Consider the following 23,742-nt stretch of genomic DNA (forward strand, 5'->3'; position numbering starts at 1 on the left):
AGCCATGGATCTTTTTCAAGTCATTACTTGAAGTCTCCATCATTTATTCTGACATTGTCCCATAATTTCAGATGTTTTCATGTTGACTTTGCTGACCTATAGAATGAGGTATTGTGCAAGTTTGGATAATTATTTCCGTGTTGATGATCCTCACAGCTAGACTGCAAAATGATAAACCAACCAAATTTGACACAAAAAAGTGAAAATAAAACCAACACTAAAGATGCTTTAATAGTATTTAATTGTATTTGTAACAATTAGTAAAAATATTTTTCTCAAAATAATTAGCTTTAATTAATAATACTTTAATAAAATTATTTGAAAACTTATATTAGCATCTTTAGATTTAAATGTGTAAAACAACAGTACAAAGAAAAACAAACATGTCTGAAACTCAACAAATTATCCAAGAATATTTAATGCTACATAAGCCAGAGTTATTTCAAGTATAGATTTTTAAAAAGGTAATTTTTGAAAAATTAAATTTTATAGTATATTTCTAAAAGCCCTTAATCGTTTTGCAGTACTTTCAGAGACAGAACAATTGCACTTCTGAAAATCTGGTATTTATCATATTATTATAATTTATCACAATCCTAAACTTTTTTGTAGTTGGTTTTACCATTTACTGCAAATTGTTATTCCCCTAATTATTTACCTTTAGTGGCAAATGAATCAGAAGTCCTACACATTCAAAGAAAAAAAGTAAGGTGGATATCTTACAAAACTGTAAAACAATCATGGTTATCTTTAGGACTTTATGGTTATATTTAGCTTTGAGTCATAGATTACACAATTTTGCCATCTTTAGCAAATTCTCATGTTGACTATGTGTGTCTATTAGTGCTTTCTGCGCTCCAACGTGATCCAGATCCCTCGCTCTGGCCGCAGTACCAGTTCGCCTAGTGGCCGGAGTTCCTCCCTCTTCTGACATGCTACTATGTTAAAGTAGCGCAGAATAGAAGCCAGAATAACCTTTTCCTCCATTAAAGCAAAACGCTGACCTGAATACACACAAACATAAAACTGTCTGTTATATACAAAATAAATAAATAAAAAATATGGAAAAGTAGAATGAAACATTATTTTCATTGTATGTTATTTATGTTTGTAATTCTCACCGATGCAGTTGCGAAGACCAGCAGAAAATGGAATATAGGCATAAGGAGGTCGACCGGCTGAATTCTCCGGCAAGAAACGCTCAGGACGAAACTCTTCAGGGTCAGGGAAGTAGCGTGGGTCACGGTGAAGGGAATAAGTTATGACAATGACGTTTGCTCCTTTAGGGACTTTATAGCCATCTATAGAAGATACAGACATATAATGTCAAATGATACAGTTTCTCAAAGAATACTAAATATAAAAATTCTGTCATTATTAAATTAAATGAAAGGATATTCTACTTTTTGTAATTGCATGGGGAAAAATCTAAGTAAATATTATTTCTGTTCACAAAAAAAAACAGAAGGTCATATGGGTTCAGATTTTACATATTTGTGTGTGAACTATTGCTGTAACTGATGGACGAACATAACAAAATGGATGAAAAAAAAAAAATACTAAACTGCGAAAATTAACAAAATACCTCATTACTCAATGCATGCATGGCCCAAGGAATAAATGAATATGTGACAAGAAGACTAATGCAAGGAACTCACTGATATGTGTATCCTCACAGATGGTTCGGGCAAAAAAGGGAACAGAGGGGAATAGACGCAGAGCCTCCTTTATCACACACTCCAGATAACGCAATTTCTTCAGATCCTCTGTGTTAACAGGCCTCTCAGACTCGCCTAACACACACACATTGCAAAATTATTAAAATGAGTTCCACGCTGTTTTAGCCTCTTTTACCGCACAACAAAGCATAATAACTGTATAATTAACTGCATAATATGACACACAAGTGGACGCACCAAAAATCTCATCTAGTTCTTGTTGCGCCTTTCGTTGGATTTCAGGATGGGAGCCTAACAAGTGTACGGCCCAGTTCATAGCAGCCGCTGTTGTGTCATGACCCTGCAAAATATAGCAAAAATGTAACATGAAGTTATTGTTAGCGATGGCTGGTTTTGAAGCTCTGATTCATCAAGCTTTAAAACATTTGCTTATCTTTTGCTGTGATTCAGTGGTTTGTAGCATGCACTGAACTCGCATTATGTGGTTTTATAAAACAAGTCTTTGTTATGTTATACTGTTCTGAACCTTGGTCTCAAAACATTTTAAAATTTCAGTGGTTTGCCGCTAGATGGTGCTGGTTTTGTGAATGCATGAGCAAGTGTCTAATAGTCTCATAAGTGTCTAAAGCAGTGGTTCTCAATCACAATCACAAAATTAATTATAAATTAATGTTAAAACAATACATTTTAGCTTAATCTTTATTTGAGTAAAGTTGTTGTTTACATTTAAGTACACTACAGTTTTTATTTAACTTTTAGGTACAACACATTTTAGTTTAATCGTTATTTAAGTTTATTTATATCTTTGTAAGCACAGTGCAGTGTTAATGTTAATATTCAAAATATGTATTTACAATATTAAAGTGGCTGACAACAATAAATGTTCTCATTAGGAATATAACAGCTGGTCCAAGCATTAGTCCAAGGTGGTACTTGGTATAAAATTTTGTGAATCACTGGACTCATTGTTGCATTGTTTTTTCCAGCCAGTGTTGATTTGAGCAGTGAATCATTTTGCAAATTGATTCAGTTAATTCATAGGTTCCTCCCATCACTAGTTATTGTACCAGTCCCTACCTCAAACATAAAGGTGTCCACTTCCTCCTGGATATCTTTGTGAGTCAACTTTTTCCCATCCTCATCTGTTGTTTTCAACAGCATGTCCAAGAAAGCCCGCCTTTTCTTCATCCCCTGATCTGATTCGCTGTCAGACTCAACGTAGTGGATGTACTCTGCCCTCTCATTAATCACCTACATGACAGAAAAAAACACACAGGTGTAATCAGAATGCAGCCTTGACCAGATTGAATGTGGTCAGATATTACATAAGCACTCACGCTCTCTGTGAATGAGTGGAGGATTTTCAGACTACGGTTGTGCTCTCTGCCTTCGCCAAAATAGTTATACACAAAATCAGGCCAGTACCAGGGCATCCTCTGGCGCCTGGCGATGATGTCACTCATTCTGTACCGATCAGAAGAATAGAAAGTGCAAGCGTTAGTAAATATCATATTCATTATTTGTTGTTGGTCTGTAAAGCCTTAAACTTTTACACATCTTATACCCTTCTGCACTTATTTCATAATTAGTGATGTTGGACTTTAATGCTGTTTAGTTCTCTATTGAAGTGTTTTTTGTTTATTGTGTTTCTTTTCATTTAATGTTGTATTTTTAAATGTATTATGATTATTATTGTGTTTTGTTGTTGTCAATAAAGCATTAAAGCATTACAAAATGTACTATTACTCCAATTACTACTACTAAAAATTCTTATTACTTAGAACTAGAATTATTTTTAACTATTTTGAAACTTTCAGAACACAAAGTCACCCATTGCATGGCCTTTACTCTATCCAAGCAAACATGACAGAGGAATAAAAGCAAACTCACCATGCAGTTAAACACACGTTCAGTTACAAACAAGTATTGATTTGTACTCAGATGGACAAACTTATATCTGTCTGGCATCCACACTAAAAAGGTCCCTGCCATATTAGCATTAATAAATGCACAAAGCACTTACCTGTAGACACTGCGCACATACTCAGAGTCATGGTTGCTCTGTGCATAGACCTTCTTTCCCATGGCAGTCTCTGAAATGTAACAGTTGTGTTTTGAATTTGGATACTTGTCCACATCCTCAGATAAACTAGTTTGCATAGTCATCTTTCACTAAAAACCAAAACCACACACAAGCAAAAGATACAGTATCTCAGCAGACCTTAGTCAGGTTAGGTGGCGTATCGAATTTTTTAAAGATGAAAATGAGGCTGTGAGGAATAAATGTACAGTCTTTACAATGCCATGTGCTGTATAAGGTCCAAAATCATAAAATTTTCCTAACTCACAACTTCGAAATTGCTTTGTGGAGCTCTGGTTATTTTTGGAAAGATTTTTGTTAGCTGAACGATTGGTTTATTGTACAATAAATGACTGTGTTCTATTGAACACACTTCTATCCCTTACAGCCCCGTTTTGATTTCTGTCAAAAATTAAATACAGTGCTACTCTGACTAAGGTTTATACACTGACCAAAATTATAAACGCAACACTTTTGTTTTTGCCCCCATTTTTCATGAGCTGAACTCAAAGATCTAAGACTTTTTCTATGTACACAAAAGGCCTATTTCTCTCAAATATTGTTTATAAATCTGTTTAAATCTGTGTTAGTGAGCACTTCTCCTTTGCTGAGATAATCCATCCACCTCACAGGTGTGGCATATCAAGATGCTGATTAAACAGCATGATTATTGCACAGGTGTGCCTTAGGCTGGCCACAATAAAAGGGGTGGTCCGAAAACCAGTCAGTATCCGGTGTGACCACCATTTGCCTCACACAGTGCAACACATCTCCTTCGCATAAAGTTGATCAGGTTGTTGATTGTGGCCTGTGGAATGTTGGTCCACTCCTCTTCAATGGCTGTGCGAAGTTGCTGGATATTGGCAGGAACTGGAACACGCTGTCGTATACGGCGATCCAGAGCATCCCAAACATGCTCAATGGGTGACATGTCCGGTAAGAATTCTGGCCATGCAAGAACTGGGATGTTTTTAGCTTCCAGAAATTGTGTACAGATCCTTGCAAGATGGGTCCGTGCATTATCATGCTGCAACATGAGGTGATGGTCGTGGATGAATGGCACAACAATGTGCCTCAGGATCTCATCACTGTATCTCTGCACATTCAAAATGTCATCAATAAAATGCACCTGTGTTCGTTGTCCATAACATACGCCTGCCCATACCATAACCCCACCACCACCATGGCCACTCGATCCACAACGTTGACATCAGCAAACTGCTCACCCACACGACGCCATACATGCTGTCTGCCATCTGCCCTGTACAGTGAAAACCGGGATTCATCCATGAAAAGAACACCTCTCCAAAGTGCCAGACCCCATCGAATGTGAGAATTTGCCCACTCAAGTCGGTTACGACGATGAACTGCAGTCAGGTCGAGACCCCTGATGAGGACGACAAGCATGCAGATGAGCTTCCCTGAGAGTTTCTGACAGTTTGTGCAGAAAATCTTTGGTTATGCAAACTGATTGTTGCAGTAGCTGTCCAGGTGGCTGGTCTCAGACGATCTTGGAGGTGAAGATGCTGGATGTGAAGGTCCTTGGCTGGTGTGGTTACACGTGGTCTGCAGTTGTGAGGCTGGTTGGATATACTGCCAGATATGTCTGAAATGCCTTTGGAGATGGTTTATGGTAGAGAAATGAACATTCAATTCATGGGCAACAGCTCTGGTGGACATTCCTGCAGTTAGCATGCCAATTGCACGCTCCCTCAAAATTTGCAACATCTGTGGCTTTGTGTTGTGTGATAAAACTGCACATTTTAGAGTGGCCTTTTATTGTGGCCAGCCTAAGGCACACCTGTGCAATAATCATGCTGTCTAATCAGCATCTTGATATGCCACACCTGTGAGGTGGATGGATTATCTCGGCAAAGGAGAAGTGCTCACTAACACAGATTTAGACAGATTTGTGAACAATATTTGAAAGAAATAGGCCTTTTGTGTACATAGAAAAAGTCTTAGATTTTTGAGTTCAGCTCAGCAAAAGTGTTGCGTTTATAATTTTGGACAGTGTAAGTTGAGTCTTGTTAAAGGTTAAAGAGATAGTTGACCCAAAAATGAATTAATTACTTTTGTGAACATGTGTCGAAAACAAATTAATACGGAAGTTGTTATTTTTCTTTTCTTTGCACACATAAAGTACTCTTGTAGCTTCATAAAAGTAAGGCTGAACCACAGATGTCCCATGGACTGTTTTAACAATCTCCTTACTACCTTTCTGGGCCTTAAAAGTGGTAGTTGCATTGCTGTCTATGCAGAGTCAGAAAGCTTAATTTGTGTTACGAAGATGAATGAAGGTCTTACGGGTTTGAAACGACATGAGGGTGAGTAAATAATGACAGAATTTTCATTTTTGATTAACTATCCCTTTAAGGTTCCATCAGTACCTTAAGTATGTTAAAATGTACAGAAAATTACACAAACCACAGATGATGTCAAGGGCACAGAGAGTAATGTAGCTAAAGCAGTTGAAAGGGCCTTTTCCAGCTTGTTTCTCAAGTTTCTCTATGAGCACCTCTGCCTGTTCATTCATCACCTCCAGGAACTCATTTAGTATAGAGAAATGAAATGTTGGGGTCAACAACTTGCGTCTGTGTCTCCACTTATCCCCAGTACTGAGAGAAGAAAACACAGTTGGGAATTTAAATCAGATGTCCTTTATTTGAGTTGTATTTCATTATGAATTTATTCAGTCATCTTTTTAATGGATGGTTGATTATATTTGCAAAGAGATAACGATATGTTAAATTAATAATTAATTAAATATGGATTTAATTAAATCAGTATTGAACTGTCTCAAGCTGAATCACAACACTACTATCTGCAGCTGAGTTGCTTATCGCTGAATTAAACTTGTTTTATAACTGACGAACTTTACTGAACTAAATTAACACAGAACTTTATTTGACCCTCTTACTCCAGCACTCCCTATTCTAATTCTATTTTTTTTTTAAAAACTTGACCTTTTAAGACTTGTACTTTATTCATTTTCTAACTGCTGTTTTTTCTTAAAAAAAATAACACTATCTTCTCTAACTAACTTCTTTTGATTTTATTATATAGTTAACAAAAAGCAAATAAAATAATAATAATAATAATAATAATAATAATAAACTAACACTAACTTGCTCTATTCTTTTTCTATTCTATCTGTTTTCTTTTTATTATATAATTTTAAAAAAGCCTTGCTACATGTACTGCATTAGGCTAACTGAGACTTGTCTTAGCACTTGCATATCATTGATCTTTTGTTGATTTTGATTGCTTCAATTGTCCTCATTTGTAAGTTGCTTTGGATAAAAGTGTCTGCTAAATGACTAAATGTAAATGACTGGAGCTGAATAATGACAATATTGTCTTTTTAGAGCTGATTTGCCTTTAATTACTGTTCTGAACAAATAAAAAAAAACTGATACTATTAACTGACTCTGTTTAATGTTGTGAAGCAGTTTTGAAACAATCCCTATACTTGACATTAATTAAAAGTAGCCTTTATTAAGTTGATAAGCAGTTTACCTTGTGAGTAGTCCTGTTCCCAGCCAGGGGTGCAGAAATTTGTAGGCATAGGCCTTGTCCATGTGAACAGGGTTATTCAGCACTGTCTGTATAAGTGGTAAAAAGTTTTAATTACACTAATTCTGAATATACACATGTGAGAATATTAAATCATTTTCATTTTCCTGCTGTTTATATGCTTGTCTTTGGAACACCGTAAATTTAGTTCTATTTACCCTTAAGTGCACTGGACTTCGATACACTGTATATTCTCTTTGAATATTCTCTTCTAATCTTTAATGACTTATGTTTTCCTTGTACATAGATAACATACAAATATCTTTTTCTTATATCTAACGTGCAGTCATTAACTTTTGTGGTGCCATTAGACAAGTTCACACCAAGGTTATCTTTATCTTCAAACAGCCACCCATATTGTAAAGTATACTGATACTACATCAGAGACCCTGATTTAACAAGTGAGTGTGTTCTTACTACGTGAAAGTGGACGATACCTCGATAGTCTCTGCATGGTATAAGATGAGAAATGGCACAGGTCCGATCCATAGTTTAAACAGAGGAGAATTCCAGAATTCTTTTGTGTAGCCGACCACTTGACAAAAGAAATCTGAAAAACAGTTTTAAACTTTACTTACAGGCATTTACAGGGTTACTTAATCCAGTGCAAATGGAGTTGTTCACAGTAACATGGATATAAACTTTTTGTGTTAGAATTTATGGAGACAGGGAATAGTTGTCACATAAGAAACTATATGTTTTGTTTTTGGTTTGTCTTTTAAATTTTAAAAATAGAATACTTTGGAACAGAATTTTTGGCAACACTCTGTTGACAAAAGTGAAGCCGAATTTTTAGAATAGAAATTTAAAAAATAGAATAGTATGTAATCTTCTCATTAATATGTCATAAACTGCGTCAATTGCATAGATAGGTAAGCTATACAACAATTATAAATATGCTTTAAATGATTTTTTTTTATCATTTATTTCTAAATATTATTATGTATAAGTTATATTGTGTATTTTATGTACACATGTATGGATCAAATTACTATAGCAGACAAAACGTTGTAAAGACTTTGGGAAGAAAGAAAAATGGACCAATATAATGCTCTTCTCACCTCCCGCGTTCGTTTTAAACTGCAGTGCGTTCCCGATGAACGGATATGTGTTTCCAAGGCCCGGGACTGGCTTCAGTTCTTTCCAATTGTGCAGGTAGTTTTTCAGTAGCTGGTAAGTGATATATGTCAAAAGAATAACGCAAACCGTTGCGGCTACGAACCCAAAAGTATACCCACCGACGAACGCGCCCATCTTGCCACTAAGACCCACGGCGATGCGTATGTGTCTCTATCAGCTCCCTCAGTGTTTCATAATGAATTTGCTACTGGACTTTGGATCATCCTGCAAGCTGATCCAATTCTGCAAGCTCTGCTACAACCCAGTGAATGTACTAAAGAATTGCAGAACCTCTGAAATTGGAAAATTAGGTTGCTGTGCATGACAGGACTACAATGTAGGCTATACAGTAGCTCGTAATATAGAAGCCTGCTTAATCTACATCCCAAGTTAAATCGAAAGCAAACATGTTTATCAGAGACTTACGGGCACTTAAAATATATATATAATACGTTTATCATTGGAACAAGTGATACACCATCCGGTGTTCATACCACAATATAATTCTAATTAGGGGGCCCCAGTGCGAGATAGGGAGGTGGGGGGAGACGGTCCTGGTTCTAATATTTATTTATTTTGTTGTTATTTTTATTTATTTATTTATTTATTTATTGAAGCATATATTTTTAAAACAAAAGCGAAAAAAGTGTTTAACTGGTGCACGTGGCAGGTGCGTTCATGCATATTTCTTCTCATTATCGTGGAAAGAAAACTTCATTCTTCAGCGTAGAAAGGCTATGGGCATGACTTCCGGTTCATTAGCCGCTATAGGGAAATAATGAGAAGAATAACGTGTAGTAACGGTAAAACTGATTTGCACTACAAACCAGTGTGTTCATAATTAAGATAATACATTACAATAACATGGTAAGACACTAATATGCAATATCAAGCAGCAAAACCAGCTGTTTTGTACAGCTAAAATTTATTTATTTTGTTGTTATTTTTATTTATTTATTTATTTATTGAAGCATATATTTTTAAAACAAAAGCGAAAAAAGTGTTTAACTGGTGCACGTGGCAGGTGCGTTCATGCATATTTCTTCTCATTATGGTGGAAAGAAAACTTTATTCTTCAGCGTAGAAAGGCTATGGGCATGACTTCCGGTTCATTAGCCGCTATAGGGAAATAATGAGAAGAATAACGTGTAGTAACGGTAAAACTGATTTGCACTACAAACCAGTGTGTTCATAATTAAGATAATACATTACAATAACATGGTAAGACACTAATATGCAATATCAAGCAGCAAAACCAGCTGTTTTGTACAGCTAAAATTTATTTATTTTGTTGTTATTTTTATTTATTTATTTATTTATTGAAGCATATATTTTTAAAACAAAAGCGAAAAAAGTGTTTAACTGGTGCACGTGGCAGGTGCGTTCATGCATATTTCTTCTCATTATCGTGGAAAGAAAACTTCATTCTTCAGCGTAGAAAGGCTATGGGCATGACTTCCGGTTCATTAGCCGCTATAGGGAAATAATGAGAAGAATAACGTGTAGTAACGGTAAAACTGATTTGCACTACAAACCAGTGTGTTCATAATTAAGATAATACATTACAATAACATGGTAAGACACTAATATGCAATATCAAGCAGCAAAACCAGCTGTTTTGTACAGCTAAAATTTATTTATTTTGTTGTTATTTTTATTTATTTATTTATTTATTTATTGAAGCATATATTTTTAAAACAAAAGCGAAAAAAGTGTTTAACTGGTGCACGTGGCAGGTGCGTTCATGCATATTTCTTCTCATTATGGTGGAAAGAAAACTTTATTCTTCAGCGTAGAAAGGCTATGGGCATGACTTCCGGTTCATTAGCCGCTATAGGGAAATAATGAGAAGAATAACGTGTAGTAACGGTAAAACTGATTTGCACTACAAACCAGTGTGTTCATAATTAAGATAATACATTACAATAACATGGTAAGACACTAATATGCAATATCAAGCAGCAAAACCAGCTGTTTTGTACAGCTAAAATTTATTTATTTTGTTGTTATTTTTATTTATTTATTTATTTATTTATTTATTGAAGCATATATTTTTAAAACAAAAGCAAAAAAAGTGTTTAACTGGTGCACGTGGCAGGTGCGTTCATGCATATTTCTTCTCATTATGGTGGAAAGAAAACTTTATTCTTCAGCGTAGAAAGGCTATGGGCATGACTTCCGGTTCATTAGCCGCTATAGGGAAATAATGAGAAGAATAACGTGTAGTAACGGTAAAACTGATTTGCACTACAAACCAGTGTGTTCATAATTAAGATAATACATTACAATAACATGGTAAGACACTAATATGCAATATCAAGCAGCAAAACCAGCTGTTTTGTACAGCTAAAATAGCTGAACGCATGAGACCGGAAGTCAGACCCATAACATTTACAAATGGCTGCGCCCACTTTTACAGAAAAATAAGATGGAGGCTGTTATTATCTCATAACCCTGTGGGAAGTTTTTTTTTTTTTTTTTTATGGATCGTGTTAATTACGTTGCTGTCTATACAAGGGACAGAGTTTTGCATCAAAAATATCTTAATTTGTGTTCTGAAGACTAACAAAGCTTCTACGGGTTTGAAACGACATGGAGATAAGTGATTAATGACAAAATTTTCATTTTGGGGTGGAGTAACCTTTTAAATGACATACAATTTAACTTCATTTCCCTGCTGAAGAGACAAATTTCAGGACATGGGTGTAAGTGAGCCTTTATTAGCTATTTTGAACTGGTGTCTGAATTTAGTAGTGCGTCCAAATGCAGTAAGGTGACCAGATTTTTTAAATGAAAACAGGGGACATTTCCTAGTTCACTGGTCAAAATAACACTGAAATCTCACTTGTGATTATCTACGAATTTAAAAAACAGGGACAATACGGTTTTTTTTTTTGTCGTTGTAGTTGTTGTTTTTAAATTGTTGTTGGTTCCATATATTAATATCATAATTGATAATCACAGTGATCTTTGAGGATCAAACTTGCTTTTTTTAAATACAGTAGTAAATAGTATTGCAAACAACAACATATTAAACAACAACATATCAAAACAGTAGTATTATAACAAAATTTTCGCTATATATATGAGAACATATGTTAAATAAAACTGTATTTAACAAATATGTTATTTTTTCTATGTATTTAACATGTCCACAACTGTAAGTACAATAATTAAAACTTTTCAATGTTCATGCTTTTGGAAATGGATCTTTTCTATCCCTAATCAGGCTTATTATTTTGCATGTTAGGCTCATTTTGACCACAGAGTATGTGCTTTCTGTAAATCTAATTGAGCGAGTGTAATGATTATGTGATTTATTCAATGTTAAAAGTGTTTAATGTGAGTTTGAATATCATACTGTGTGACATTTATAGCCATACTAAAAGCAACAACAGATATTTTACCTTAGACCTTGATAATAATTTTATTTTTTATTTTTTTTTCTCCAACAATTAAAAAAGACTTTGATAATAATTTTAAGCAAACATAAAGCTGCGAACTAACTCAATACGTTTTCCATGACAGAGATGTTATCAGTCACCCAGTATGTAGTTTTAAATATTTTAAAAATGTTTATTATTTATGAATTAGATTATAAACTTGACCATTTGCTTAGGAGTGCAGTGCCCTTCTGCGCTTCTGAATGGCTGTGATATTTGAGTGAAGTTTCGGCTGAAGTTTCATGAATGTTTATGAATGTTTAATAGACCTATTGTGTTCAAAACAATCCTGCAACCTGTTATACAGTGCACACAAACAGCATTACTTTAACATGTATAGTAGTATGTGACTACATTTCCTAATTCACTGGTTAAAATAACACTGAAATTTCACTTGTGATTATCTACGAATTTAAAAAACAGGGACAATTTGTTTTTTGTTTTTTGTTTTTTGTTTTTTTTAAATTGTTGTGGGTTCCATATATTAATATCGTAATTGATAATTACAGTGATCTTTGAGGATCAAACTTGCTGTAGTTTTTTTTTTATACAATAGTAAATAGTATTTTAAATAATATTTCTGAGCTGTGGCGGCTGAAGTTTCATGAATGTTTAATAGGCCTATTATGTGCAAAACAATCCTGCAACCTGTTATACAGTGCACACAAACAGCTTTACTTTGCTTTAACATGTTTATTAGTATGTGACAACCTTAAAACCATTACAGCATTTCTTTCGATAACTGATGATAGTAGTGCTCTGCTCTCATCAGAGCTCTTCATGACCCAGCAAATTAGTGGGTGGGACTTGACTTTATTCATCATTATAGTAAATGTATAAATTCAAGTGTGGGGGTAAAGGAGTAGATATCTTGGTGAAGGGGACCCTAAGGGCAGAAAATGCACCTCTTATCTCTGAATGTGGCTGTGTGTGTTTTGGGTTTTATATAACAAATGGTTAGACCTGAGAGAGGGCATTTTGAATTTTTGTCTTGGATGAAAGTGAGGTTGTGAAGAATAAACCACAGCAGCACACTGTGTAGGCTATAAAAGCACTACATATTCTTTTTTTCTATAAGTCACAGCCAACTCACACCTGTTTTATTTTGAATGCATTTATAGTTACATTAATTACAATAAATTACATTATGTAAGGATGAATTGATGATGGGCCATTGAATTATAAGAAAATCATGCACACCCAAGGTGGTTTTGGACCCATAAAAACAGAAAACTGCCATCATGTTTTAAAAAAAATAATAATAATTTCAATACAGCAAAAACTAATAAACTAATATAAGTAAAACTTTTGGTTACTGAAGGCAAGCAAACACTTACAAGCAAAAGGATAAATAAATATATTAATCAAAAATACAAATGTGAAATATTTATAAAAAAAATAGAATCTTTTTTTAAAAAACCACACACAAAAAAAAAAACCCCGGAAAACCCTAAAATACAGCGTATATTTTTTAAAAGTCCAGCCCAATATTGACAGAGTCCTGTCCTTGCCAAAATAAATTTCTACGTAACCAGGTTACGGCGATTGGAACTGCAGTTATTCAGCTCCGCGGGAGAGGGAGACATTGAGTGCGGTAAAGGTAATACTTTTGGATCGCCAAAGATAAACAAAACATTTTAATGTTCATCATCACTGTTTTCATTAGTGCGTTTTACTAAGATTAACGTAGTTAGTAACACTTAATATTCTTTATTAAATATGGTAAAATACAACTCATTTTTAAACTGGTCATAGATCATCGAAATAAAGTTGGCACACACCAAACTATCCTAAATATTATATTTTATAATATTTTGATACTATATCCTGTAACAGTAAGCTTGCACTTACCTCTTCTGTTAGACTTAAAGTTGAGTGTATTGCCTAGGAACGGGTAAGTTGGACTAATTCCAGGGACAGGTTTCAGTTCTCTCCATTTATACACGTAATCTTTAAGCAACTGATATGTTATGAAAGTCAGCACAAGTAGAAGTGAGACAAAAACCACCGATACGTTCAACACTTCACCAGCTAGCATTTTAATTCGTTTTTTTTTTAAAGATCTGTAGTGTGGAGTTCCTCGCCTGTTTAATGGTGACTTGAAAATGTGTGGCACATCCCCCTTAAGCCATGGGATGTGCTTAGAATTTCAAACACACACTGAGTTTTGTTTGTTTCTTGTTCATTTAATGTTTAGTGAAAAGAATGAATCATACAGACTTCCGTAACACTGATATTTTACAGTAGATATGCTTTTATGTATGCATTATATGGAAGACCAAGACTAGTTATCACACGGGGAACTTGTCATATATGACAGTATCTCAGTAACTGCAAGGTATTATTAAAAAAAAAATTACGCTAAGAAATATGCAGTGTGAAAGGTGGCAACTAGCCTCAGTCTCCCCAGTACCAAAAAAAAGAGATTAGTTTTCATCCTGTTAAAAAAATGACCACTAGATGGGCGCATTGTACAAAAGATTTCAATCGGTTTACATTCTTAAATACTCAAGCATAAGACATTCACACAGTTTTTCATTAACAGACAATAGACTTCAGAACAAAAGAGTAGTGAAATGTTTCATGTGAGTGAATTTATCTGTTTGCTTAAAATAATTTGCCAGGTCACATTTAGTAAGCAGTGCTTGCTAGGAAGCAGCACTCTACCTAATCTTACCTGCAAATTCATTTGAAATGTAAATGCATGAAATTGGAAGTGATAGAACTGAGAATCCAAGAAAGTACTGTAAGGACCTACCATTTTTTTTTAAATTAAAAAAATCATTTCTAGTTGACCTTGTTTGTAGAAGCTAATGCTGAGCGGAGTTTCTGATGGAAAGCTGGGATTCGTTCCCTGTGTAACGGCCAGTACAGTACACAGCGAGGTCTCAACATGCCACGACGAAGATGCAGAGAGTGATTCAGATTGTAATCAGTCACATCTTGCAAAAAAATCAGGATCAGCGAGTCACGATTGTCCTCCATTACCTGGTGAAGTGCATGATGGGCTTTGAATCTGCAGAGTGGGAGAAGGTGTAAATACTTTTGTAAATACTGATTTGAACTTCTATTGGCTACCTGTGCATTTTAGTAAATTGCAGAAAAGGAAGCATGCGTTTGGTGAACATGTGAGGTGTTTCTATGAGGATCTGAATGTACACCTTAAAGAACCAAAACTGATCGGAGGTTTGCATTTCATTTTCATGGTCACTAAATATAATCGTAGATAGTCTTTTTAAATCAGTCATAGAAAATAAGGACAGTTTTACTTACCGCCTACACCATGGATCCTTCAGAAGCATTTCTGTAATAACAAAAATAATTTTCCTGGACTGTCCCATGTTTTCAACAATGGTGTCAAGTTGAGAAAAGCCAGGTACTGGATCTCTGTCTTCAAGAAAAAAATTGAATTTTTCGTCCTCTAGGGGAAGCAAGCTTCGTTCCACCCATGGTCTGTCCTCTGCACTGTGGATGATATATGCATCATATGCATATCTACCCTCAGTATTGTTTTTGTCCTCCAGCGACCCCATCATACGGTTTACCATTATGTTCCAGAAGAACTGGATTCTCCATCCTTGGAAGTGTACCAGAAAAGCTGAAAATAGCAACATTAACACTGCTGTGCTACTCAAAATGTAAAGTGCCTTAAAAGGTGTCATGTCCTTGCAGGACAATGGGTCAAAGTCCATGACAGAGTGGTTAAAGTAGGCATTTGGGGTGTTGCACATGTAACCTTGAGGCAACCCAGGAACACTGGCATTGGTGGAGTTAAGCCACTCGGAGAACCACAGGATGCTCTCGCAGGTGCAATCAAAGGGGTTGTGGTCCATGTAGAGCTCTGTCAGGTTGGACAGAGGCACACCAAATGTGACACGTTGGACGGATGTTATAAGGTTCTTTTGAAGATGCAAATACTTTAAAGACCGTAGGTCATCAAAAACAGATGAATGGAGCTGATCCAAGAGATTACTACGGAGACTTAGCTCATGTAACTCAAAGAAGCCACGCAGAGCGTTAAGTGGAATCTCATCTAAACCATTGTAATCCAGATCCAGAACAGACAGTTTTGTGGCATCCTTAAGGAACATCACTGGACCACCAGGGTTGGCCGTCTTCCACAACCTAGCCAAGTTGTTGTGCTGCATTTTCAACACTTTCAGATGGTGCAAACCTGTCAGCAAGCCAGCATTTAGATTTGCAATATTGTTATTACTGATATCTAGAATTGTGAGGTTGACAAGTGGCGTGAATGGAGATGGCGTCAAATCTAGGGTCCCCTTTAGGGCACGGCCAAGCTTTAGAATCCTTAATGTAGGGACGCTGATGAATGACGTATTGGTAAGGGAAATACTTTGCTGGTTCATAGACATGTCAATCTCTTTAATGTTAGAGAGGCCCTCTAACTCATCTCCATTCAGCTGCTGACTAATGAAATTGTAACTAAGTAGGAGTGTAGTGAGGTTGCCCAAACTTGAGAACGCCCTAGGTCCCAACTTGTTGATACCCATGGCAGTAAGATTAAGAGTCTGAAGGAGTGGAGATTCTTGCAAGGCAGCAAATGTTTTGTTTGTGACTGTCTTCAACCCTGTGGAGCTCCAACTCAAATCCAGTGTCTTCAGGTTCGGAAGTCCAGAAAAGATATGTTCTGTTATCTCTCGGAATCCAGTATTTGCCATGTGTAGATGCTCTAATTTGACTAAATGGTGGAAGGCGAAGTCATCAATAATTGGAAAGGACGATCCATGACTCTTAGTCAGTGCTTTCTGCAGGTTAAGCTGCCTCAGGTTTCCCAATCCACTGAAGATGTCCTTAGTTAGGTGTCTAAGGGAGTTGTGCTCCAGAGATAAAATTTCCAGTCTGGGCAACCACTGAAAGGTGCCATCAGCAATCTTTGACATTGTGTTACTGCTGAGGTCGAGCACTGTGATGTTAGTCTTGTCTAGACCTTGGAAAGTTGTGTTTGAGAGTGTCATCTGTTGACTGCTCTTAAGGGAAAGGTTTCGCAAAGCTGTGCCAGCAAGTTCTTCACAAAGGCTGGTGGTAACCTGAGGGCTGATCTTGCAGTAGTCCAGCACTAAGTCAGAAAGTCTAGCAATAGTCTGGAAACAGCCATTCTCTACCTAGGGTTAACAAAACAATGAAAAAAGAAGACATTTGTTGGAGTGAGAACAGCAGAGCTAAACCAGGTGTACGAAACTACACTTTATAGCATGACATTGAGTTTGTTTACATGCAGAGTTATACTTAGGTTACAAAAATTTATATAAACATACTAATTGACTGCCTTTTTCAAAAGGTTTAGTTAGGAGTTCAAGCGCGTAGCGCTGAAACCCTATTGTAATTGTTAGAATGGCCAAGAATCAGCAATCTCCACATAAAACTGATTGTGCAGACCAAACCGTAAGTTGCACTTACACTTAAACTTGGAGGGATGGTAGTACTCACACTGGCTACAACATCACCAAGGCTCACCCCATTTAGCCTGACGGGCACGCTATAGTGATCAAAAGTGCAAATTGCTCATAACTCCTAAATATAAGTCGCAAGGGTCAAGTGTCTTATGTTGCTGGAATCCTTGGCTCACGCCGGACAAAACACATGCCTCAGATTTGATTGTGAGCCTGGTGAAACTTTCATGTACTTTGGATTTTTTGAAAAACCTACTTTTGCGAACTAGTCCTAGGTTGTTTTATTGCATTTTTCAAGGGCGTAAACGATTATACATTGCACGTTTTTTTCGCACATACATGCGATATTCATATTATATGATAGAAATCCCCATTCCGGACAACTTTGCCTCTAGAACCACTGCTGTTAATCAAAACGTTTGTTAAATGATTGAGAAGATGTAAAAAAAAAATAATTTTTTTCACTCAGTCCGGAAAGAAAAACACTGCAGTACAATTCTCTGGACTCTCTGGGTCAGTAATTATGAAAAAAAAATAAAATGTACCCTTTGAGAAGCTATAATGGGGTCATTTAAAAAAGGGGCCTGTCTAAATGTACCCCAAATCCTATAAAGCCTAAAGAAAACTCAAAACTTCATGTGAGCACTTGAATCAGGTGACAGGTGAATCTAAACAAGTATGCAAAGTTTTAAGGAGTTTGGACCACAGGTGGCGCTATAACAGTTAGAAATGTTAATAATCATCATATTTCTATGGGAAATTACCTACAATTGCCAATAATGCTCTTTTTAATCATTGAATTGTTAAATAATACACATTGTCTCAGCACCAAAGACAGTCCAAACAGCTTTCCAAGAAAGATAAGGATCGATGTGAGTAAACAACCACTGTGGCAAACATGCATGATAGAATCTGAAATTCTGAAAGGGTTTTTATTTATAGATTCTCATGTGCTTTGAGTGAAAGTACCTTAACATGTGTCACATTCTGTTCCTCTTACCTTTTTAAGAGACAGAGACGAGAGTATCAGAACACGAAATGCAGAAGAATTGCTGAGGAATGAGAAGTCATTCTTTTGCAGTACAGAAAATTCGTTTCCAGAAAGAACAAGGGTCACCAGGTTTGGCAGCTGGGGTTGTGTGCCCAGTTTAGCCGAATTAAGTTTGTTCCGAGATACATCCAGCCATGTCAAACTCTGCATAGGGAGAAAATGCTAATGAAATGTATTATCTATAAAATCATAACGACTGAAAAAAAAAGCTGGTTAGAGGCCACAGCATGAAATCAGTTAGTGGGTTATCACTGTCAGTCAGAGTTTTACCAATAAATACCAAAACATGGTTTAAACCTGTTTTTCTTATTGAATACACAACATAGAACAAATTAGAGTGTGTTAATTATAAACAAACCACTGAGGATGTACACAGTATTTTCAGTTATACATTAAATTTTTATCAATCAGATGTGACTACTGATCTTGTCTCTTTGGTTTCACACACTCAATCTTAATAACCTTTCCCTCTATGCAAATATTAGTGCTAGATAACACTGTAGCTACTGTGGGAGGAACCTAACCGAATTATGTTTTAAACAAGTGCAAAAAGACACGTCAAACTTTTCATTGTGTTTAATTTTTAATAACATGTCTGCATAAACATACCTTTAGAACAGAAAAGGGCTCCCCTTTTAGCTTCAGCCTATTGTCAGAGAGGTCAAGTCGTGTCAACCGAGAACAGTTTTTCAGGTTTTTCTCGCTTATCAAATGCACTTCATTGTGTTGCACATTAAGAATTTGCAGGTGTGGCAGAGAAACACATAGATCCTCTTCTATGGAAGTTAAAGAGTTGTAGCTGGCGTCTATATTCACCAGATTCCAGTACAAATGTAGAGAAGACAGATTTTTTAGTCTGTTGTGAGACACATCCAATGTGGTGATATTTTTGGGCAAGTCCGTTGGAACTGCATTCAGGTTCATATGACTACAGTCTGCTTTGGCATTCTTAATCGTACACGATGACTTGTGTGGATATGCAGTGCCTGCACAGTGGCCATGAAAACACATGCAGAACAAGGGCAACAATATGAGTTTCATCAGTTCCATATATTTTCCTTCCTTCCTATTTTTTCCCAAGCTGTAATAAACATAACAATATTGTTGACAACAACATTTCATACACGCAGTGTACGTTTATACACAGTACAGTTTGCTAGTAAATATATAAAGAAGACCAGGGCTAGTTGTCACAGTATTTTTACCTAAACTTAAAACTTCAGGCTAAGTATATGTCTTATGTCTGGCTGAGCCAGATTGTCACATTAAACTAATTAGGCCTACTACTGCTATTTTCTGTTAATCAAAACAAGTTATATTTTGCTACAGAAAAGTTAGTTTTAAATACATTTTTGCAAAACTCAAAAGTTATCATTTTAAAGCAAAAATTAACTATAAAATAAACTATAAAACTATAAAAAGTTTACTTTTTGTCTAAAACTGGTAACATGATGCTACAAGTGAACGAATTAATCTGTGAGAAAGTTCTGATGTATCATCATGGACTCACATGAACTGTGACGATCTAATTTCCCGTGTTCAGCTCAAATATCTGCACGTTTTAGTGGTTCAAGTATAAAGCAACTCAAGACAGTCCTCTTATATAACCATTTAATCTTTGCATGGGGAAAAAATAACCTTAAATAAGGAACAATTCCTCTTTCTTAAGAAGTGAAACAAACGAAGAGGCGGGTCCTATCCCGCATACGTGTCCTAGATATCAAACAACGTCATTCAGATTCGACAGAGAGAGTAGAGGAGCTCGGGGCACAAACTAACGAGGGATTGTAACAGACGTGGTTTGAATATTTCCACACATGCTAGCATAGCCAAATTTACGGTATTTACTAGTTGCCATAGCAACACTGTACAGAGAAAAAAGTGCGCCAAAATTCAAAAGCCTTTTGAAGATATCGCTAAATATTTATTTTACCATAGTAAAGTAAATTTCTGGCTAAAGTAAGTTTTTCATCTCAGTTTTAAGTATTCATTTAAAATGAGACAAATCTGCTATTATTTTAATCTCCAATCAGTTATTTATCAGTTTAGTTTATTAATGCTTCGCAAACCAGCAGAAGACCCTAACCAGTTTTAAATTCCGGTAACGCTGATGGGGAAAGATGTAACACTGCGTTACAATCTGCCCTGCTATTATTAAACTAAGCTATTCTATGACATTAGCGATGTAATTTTCACCATTTACTTTTACGGATTTTACAGACAAGACTGACAATTAATGTTTAATGTTCAGAAATTATTATTTCAAGTAAAGCATTTTGGCTCGTTTATGTGTCTCGTGTTTTATTAGAGCTGTGTGTGGAGGGAGGGATGTGTTTTTCTGAATGTCTGAATGTGTTTCATCTATTTTGAACTGTACTGTATAGCTGTGTCTTGCGATCAGGGCCTGGTTGCGATGTATTCGTTGTGAAACTCAAAAATTATATTATGTTTAATTTTTTAAAAACGCCATTATTTTATTTGAAAAAGATACTCATTTTATTTTATTGACAAAATGTTTTAGTTTATCGTGTAGATTGTTTTAATTCAATCAGATAACATTTTAAGCTATATGGTCATGTTACAACGTGCCCCTCACATGCTACAATGTACCCCACCAACGGGGCATGTTGTCACATTTCACTTACTTTCTTTTGAGGTAAATAACGAAAAACGTATACACTGTAATTATAAAACAAAGACATATGTGTACTAGACAAGTGTGAAATTAACGTGGATAAAAATTATACTCTGAATCCCACGTAGATTTACATAAACTAAGAAATTCAAAAAGTGTTAGGTTGTGCCCCGCGCTCCCTAATTATACATATTTAATTACATGGTTCTCTCATTATTTGAATGCAGATTCGATAAGATTTCAAAATTTTTAATAACAGTTCCAGTCGAATCTGGCATTTTCTTATGTCAGCAACTAAGATTAAGCAAAAACCAACTTCCTTATTATCATATGAATGTGCGATGAATTTCGTATCACTTCTGCTATTTCTAAGATAGTTTTCCCCCTTAATATTTTTATTGGCCTAAAAACAATCAAACAAAAAAAAAAAAAGAACTGAGAAAACCGAGAGGGATTTCCCCTTTTCCCACTAGATGCAAAAATGTACTCGCTGCAGACTCTCGAGATTTTAAGACTTGTAAAATATAAATAATTCTTTATTCCGATTCCTCATTTCTAATATTTAATTGTTAATTAAAATATAGCTCCGAAATAAACTGTTTTATATCAATGTTTACTCTAAATGGGACGTCGCTTCAGTAGTAATTCAGCAAAATGTCCGACTGGGGGCGCCGGAGATTTCAAAATTAGATGACGTTGGTCAAGAACGAAAGAAAAAACACTTTGTAATAACTTAATGTTTAATAAATAAGAATGAATATGAATATGAAAATATGTATGGATATCCTATCATTGCTAACTATTTGAATGTAGTTGAATGAATAGTTAGCATAATATGTAGTATAGCTAGCTGAACATTAAATGTTATGCTACACACTTTGAAGGTACAGACAGCTGAAGTCCGAGGTATGTACATGCTATAAAATGTGTGTGTGTGTATGTATGTATGTGTGTGTATATATATATATATATATATATATATATATATATATATTAATAACTTTAATTCAAATTTAAATTTGGAAAATTTTCTTGCCATTTGGTTTCATAAGACTGCAATGAACAGAGTTGATGTCAGAGTTCAGCTGGAAAGGTGTCTTGAACAATCTGTACGTCTGTGGTTCTTAAGAATTTGGATTCTGATGTGTGCTGTTACCTAGCAACTGCAGTAGGAAGTGGAAGGGCACCTGGAATCTGATGACTCATTGACAAACAGCAGGTTACCGCTCTCTGCATCAGTATAGCTCTTGGCCTTGAGACAGAACACCTTTCAGGTTTATTCCATCAGCATATTTTTTTTTAAATACAAATAAAGTGATGAAAATAGATGTCTGGAGCAGCAGATTTGTATTGGTGGTGACACTAAATAGATTGTTTTACGTATTACACTCCCTTTTTAATTTCAGGAGCATCAATATAACCTGTCCTTTCTTTTTCTTTTCCTCCATGTCTCCATACTATAGTGACTGAACAATGCTAGACAGGTATTTATGTGTGTGTATTTGTGTCCTTTCATGGTCAGCAATTATTCACTCCACACAAGTGATCAATATTCTGTGTGTGATGCTGGTCAACCTGTGCCTGTGTTTCGCTGACACAGTTAACAGTAACATGCAGCTATTCTCACAGATAGTTACTGCAGGCAATCCATCACTCCAAACACCCATACAGACTCTAATGTACGCTCTTTGATTCTGAAAGAATCAGCGGTAGGTAATGATCCATTAGAGAGTTTGCATAATTTATGGAGTCTATGAATTTGCATGTAAGGATGAGGTTGAAGCTAGTTCGGTTACCAGTGACTGTGCAGATCAGAGCTTATATCATCTTGTTATAAGCATAAAATGCAGGAATGAAGTGGTGGAGTTAGCAGATGTATCCAGCTGACAAGGCCATTTTTGTATATATACAAAAAATAAATAAATAACTTAGGGTTTCAGACTTCTGGACTCGTTAAAAATATAGGCCTACTTAAAAGGGATACCAGTTACACATACATTTGAGGTCAAAACTTTACATACACTTTGCAGAATCTGCAAAATGTTAATTATTTTACCAAAATAAGAGGCATCATTCAAAATGCATGTTATGTTTTATTTAGTAGGCTATTGACCTGAAGATATTTCACATAAAATACACTTAAACTCGTAAAAATGCCTGCTGTTCTTTAGAAAAATGCTTCAGGTCCCACAAATTCTTTGGTTTTTCAGCATTTTTATGTATTTGAACCCTTTCCAACAATGACTGTATGATTTTGAGATCCATCTTTTCACACTGAGGACAACTGAGGGACTCATATGAAACTATTACAGAAGGTTCAAACGCTCAGTGATGCTTTAAAGGGAGAGGGGGGATCCAATAATGGCCAGGGGGTGAAAACTTTTTGAATTTGAAGTTCAGGGTAAATTTAATTTATTTTGTCTTGAAACATGTAAGTATCTTCTGTAGAAAAACAAAGACTAAATGAAAAAAACTGCATACTGTTGTTACCTGAATGATCCACAGCTGTTTTTTTTTTTTTTTTTTTTTTTTTTTTTTTGATTGGTGATTGGTTATGATCCTTGTTTATCCTGAACAGTTAAACAGCCTTATGTTCTTCCGGAAAAACCTTCAGGCCCCACAAATTCTTTGTTCAGTATTTCAGCAGTGTTAAATGAGGAAAAAAAAAAAAAGATATTTAGGCAAAGTAATAACACATCTTCATTCTGTTCAAAAGTTTACACCCCTGGCACTTAATGCATCGTTTTT

The 23,742-nt window shown here is 35.5% G+C and overlaps 2 protein-coding genes across 5 annotated transcripts; both read right to left on the reverse strand.

Moving 5' to 3' along the window:
• Positions 1-224: 224 nt before the first annotated feature.
• LOC127165332 (cytochrome P450 4V2) lies at positions 225-14,002 on the reverse strand. 2 transcript variants are annotated; one of them, XM_051109836.1, is made up of 11 exons: positions 13,749-14,002; positions 7,773-7,885; positions 7,279-7,364; positions 6,187-6,377; positions 3,703-3,772; positions 3,017-3,143; positions 2,757-2,930; positions 1,917-2,019; positions 1,659-1,793; positions 1,122-1,301; positions 225-1,004 (listed from the first exon to the last, which is right to left on the reverse strand). In XM_051109836.1, the coding sequence occupies exons 1-11, from the start codon at positions 13,933-13,935 to the stop codon at positions 841-843; spliced, it is 1,530 nt and encodes a 509-aa protein (XP_050965793.1). In that variant the 5' UTR covers positions 13,936-14,002; the 3' UTR covers positions 225-840. The 2 variants fall into 2 exon arrangements, with proteins under 2 accessions (XP_050965793.1, XP_050965785.1); XM_051109828.1 differs by lacking the exon at positions 13,749-14,002 and adding an exon at positions 8,397-8,637.
• A 77-nt stretch (positions 14,003-14,079) lies between these two features.
• Positions 14,080-20,064, reverse strand: tlr3 (toll-like receptor 3). 3 transcript variants are annotated; one of them, XM_051109806.1, is made up of 5 exons: positions 19,870-20,064; positions 18,969-19,345; positions 18,309-18,503; positions 15,171-17,020; positions 14,080-14,913 (listed from the first exon to the last, which is right to left on the reverse strand). In XM_051109806.1, the coding sequence occupies exons 2-5, from the start codon at positions 19,281-19,283 to the stop codon at positions 14,685-14,687; spliced, it is 2,589 nt and encodes an 862-aa protein (XP_050965763.1). In that variant the 5' UTR covers positions 19,284-19,345; positions 19,870-20,064; the 3' UTR covers positions 14,080-14,684. The 3 variants fall into 3 exon arrangements, with proteins under 3 accessions (XP_050965763.1, XP_050965760.1, XP_050965772.1); XM_051109803.1 differs by having other exon boundaries at positions 18,969-19,440; XM_051109815.1 differs by lacking the exon at positions 14,080-14,913 and having other exon boundaries at positions 15,167-17,020; positions 18,969-19,440.
• Positions 20,065-23,742: the final 3,678 nt, after the last annotated feature.

Source organism: Labeo rohita, chromosome 1 (genome assembly GCF_022985175.1).
Source record: "Labeo rohita strain BAU-BD-2019 chromosome 1, IGBB_LRoh.1.0, whole genome shotgun sequence".
Taxonomy (NCBI): domain Eukaryota; kingdom Metazoa; phylum Chordata; class Actinopteri; order Cypriniformes; family Cyprinidae; genus Labeo; species Labeo rohita.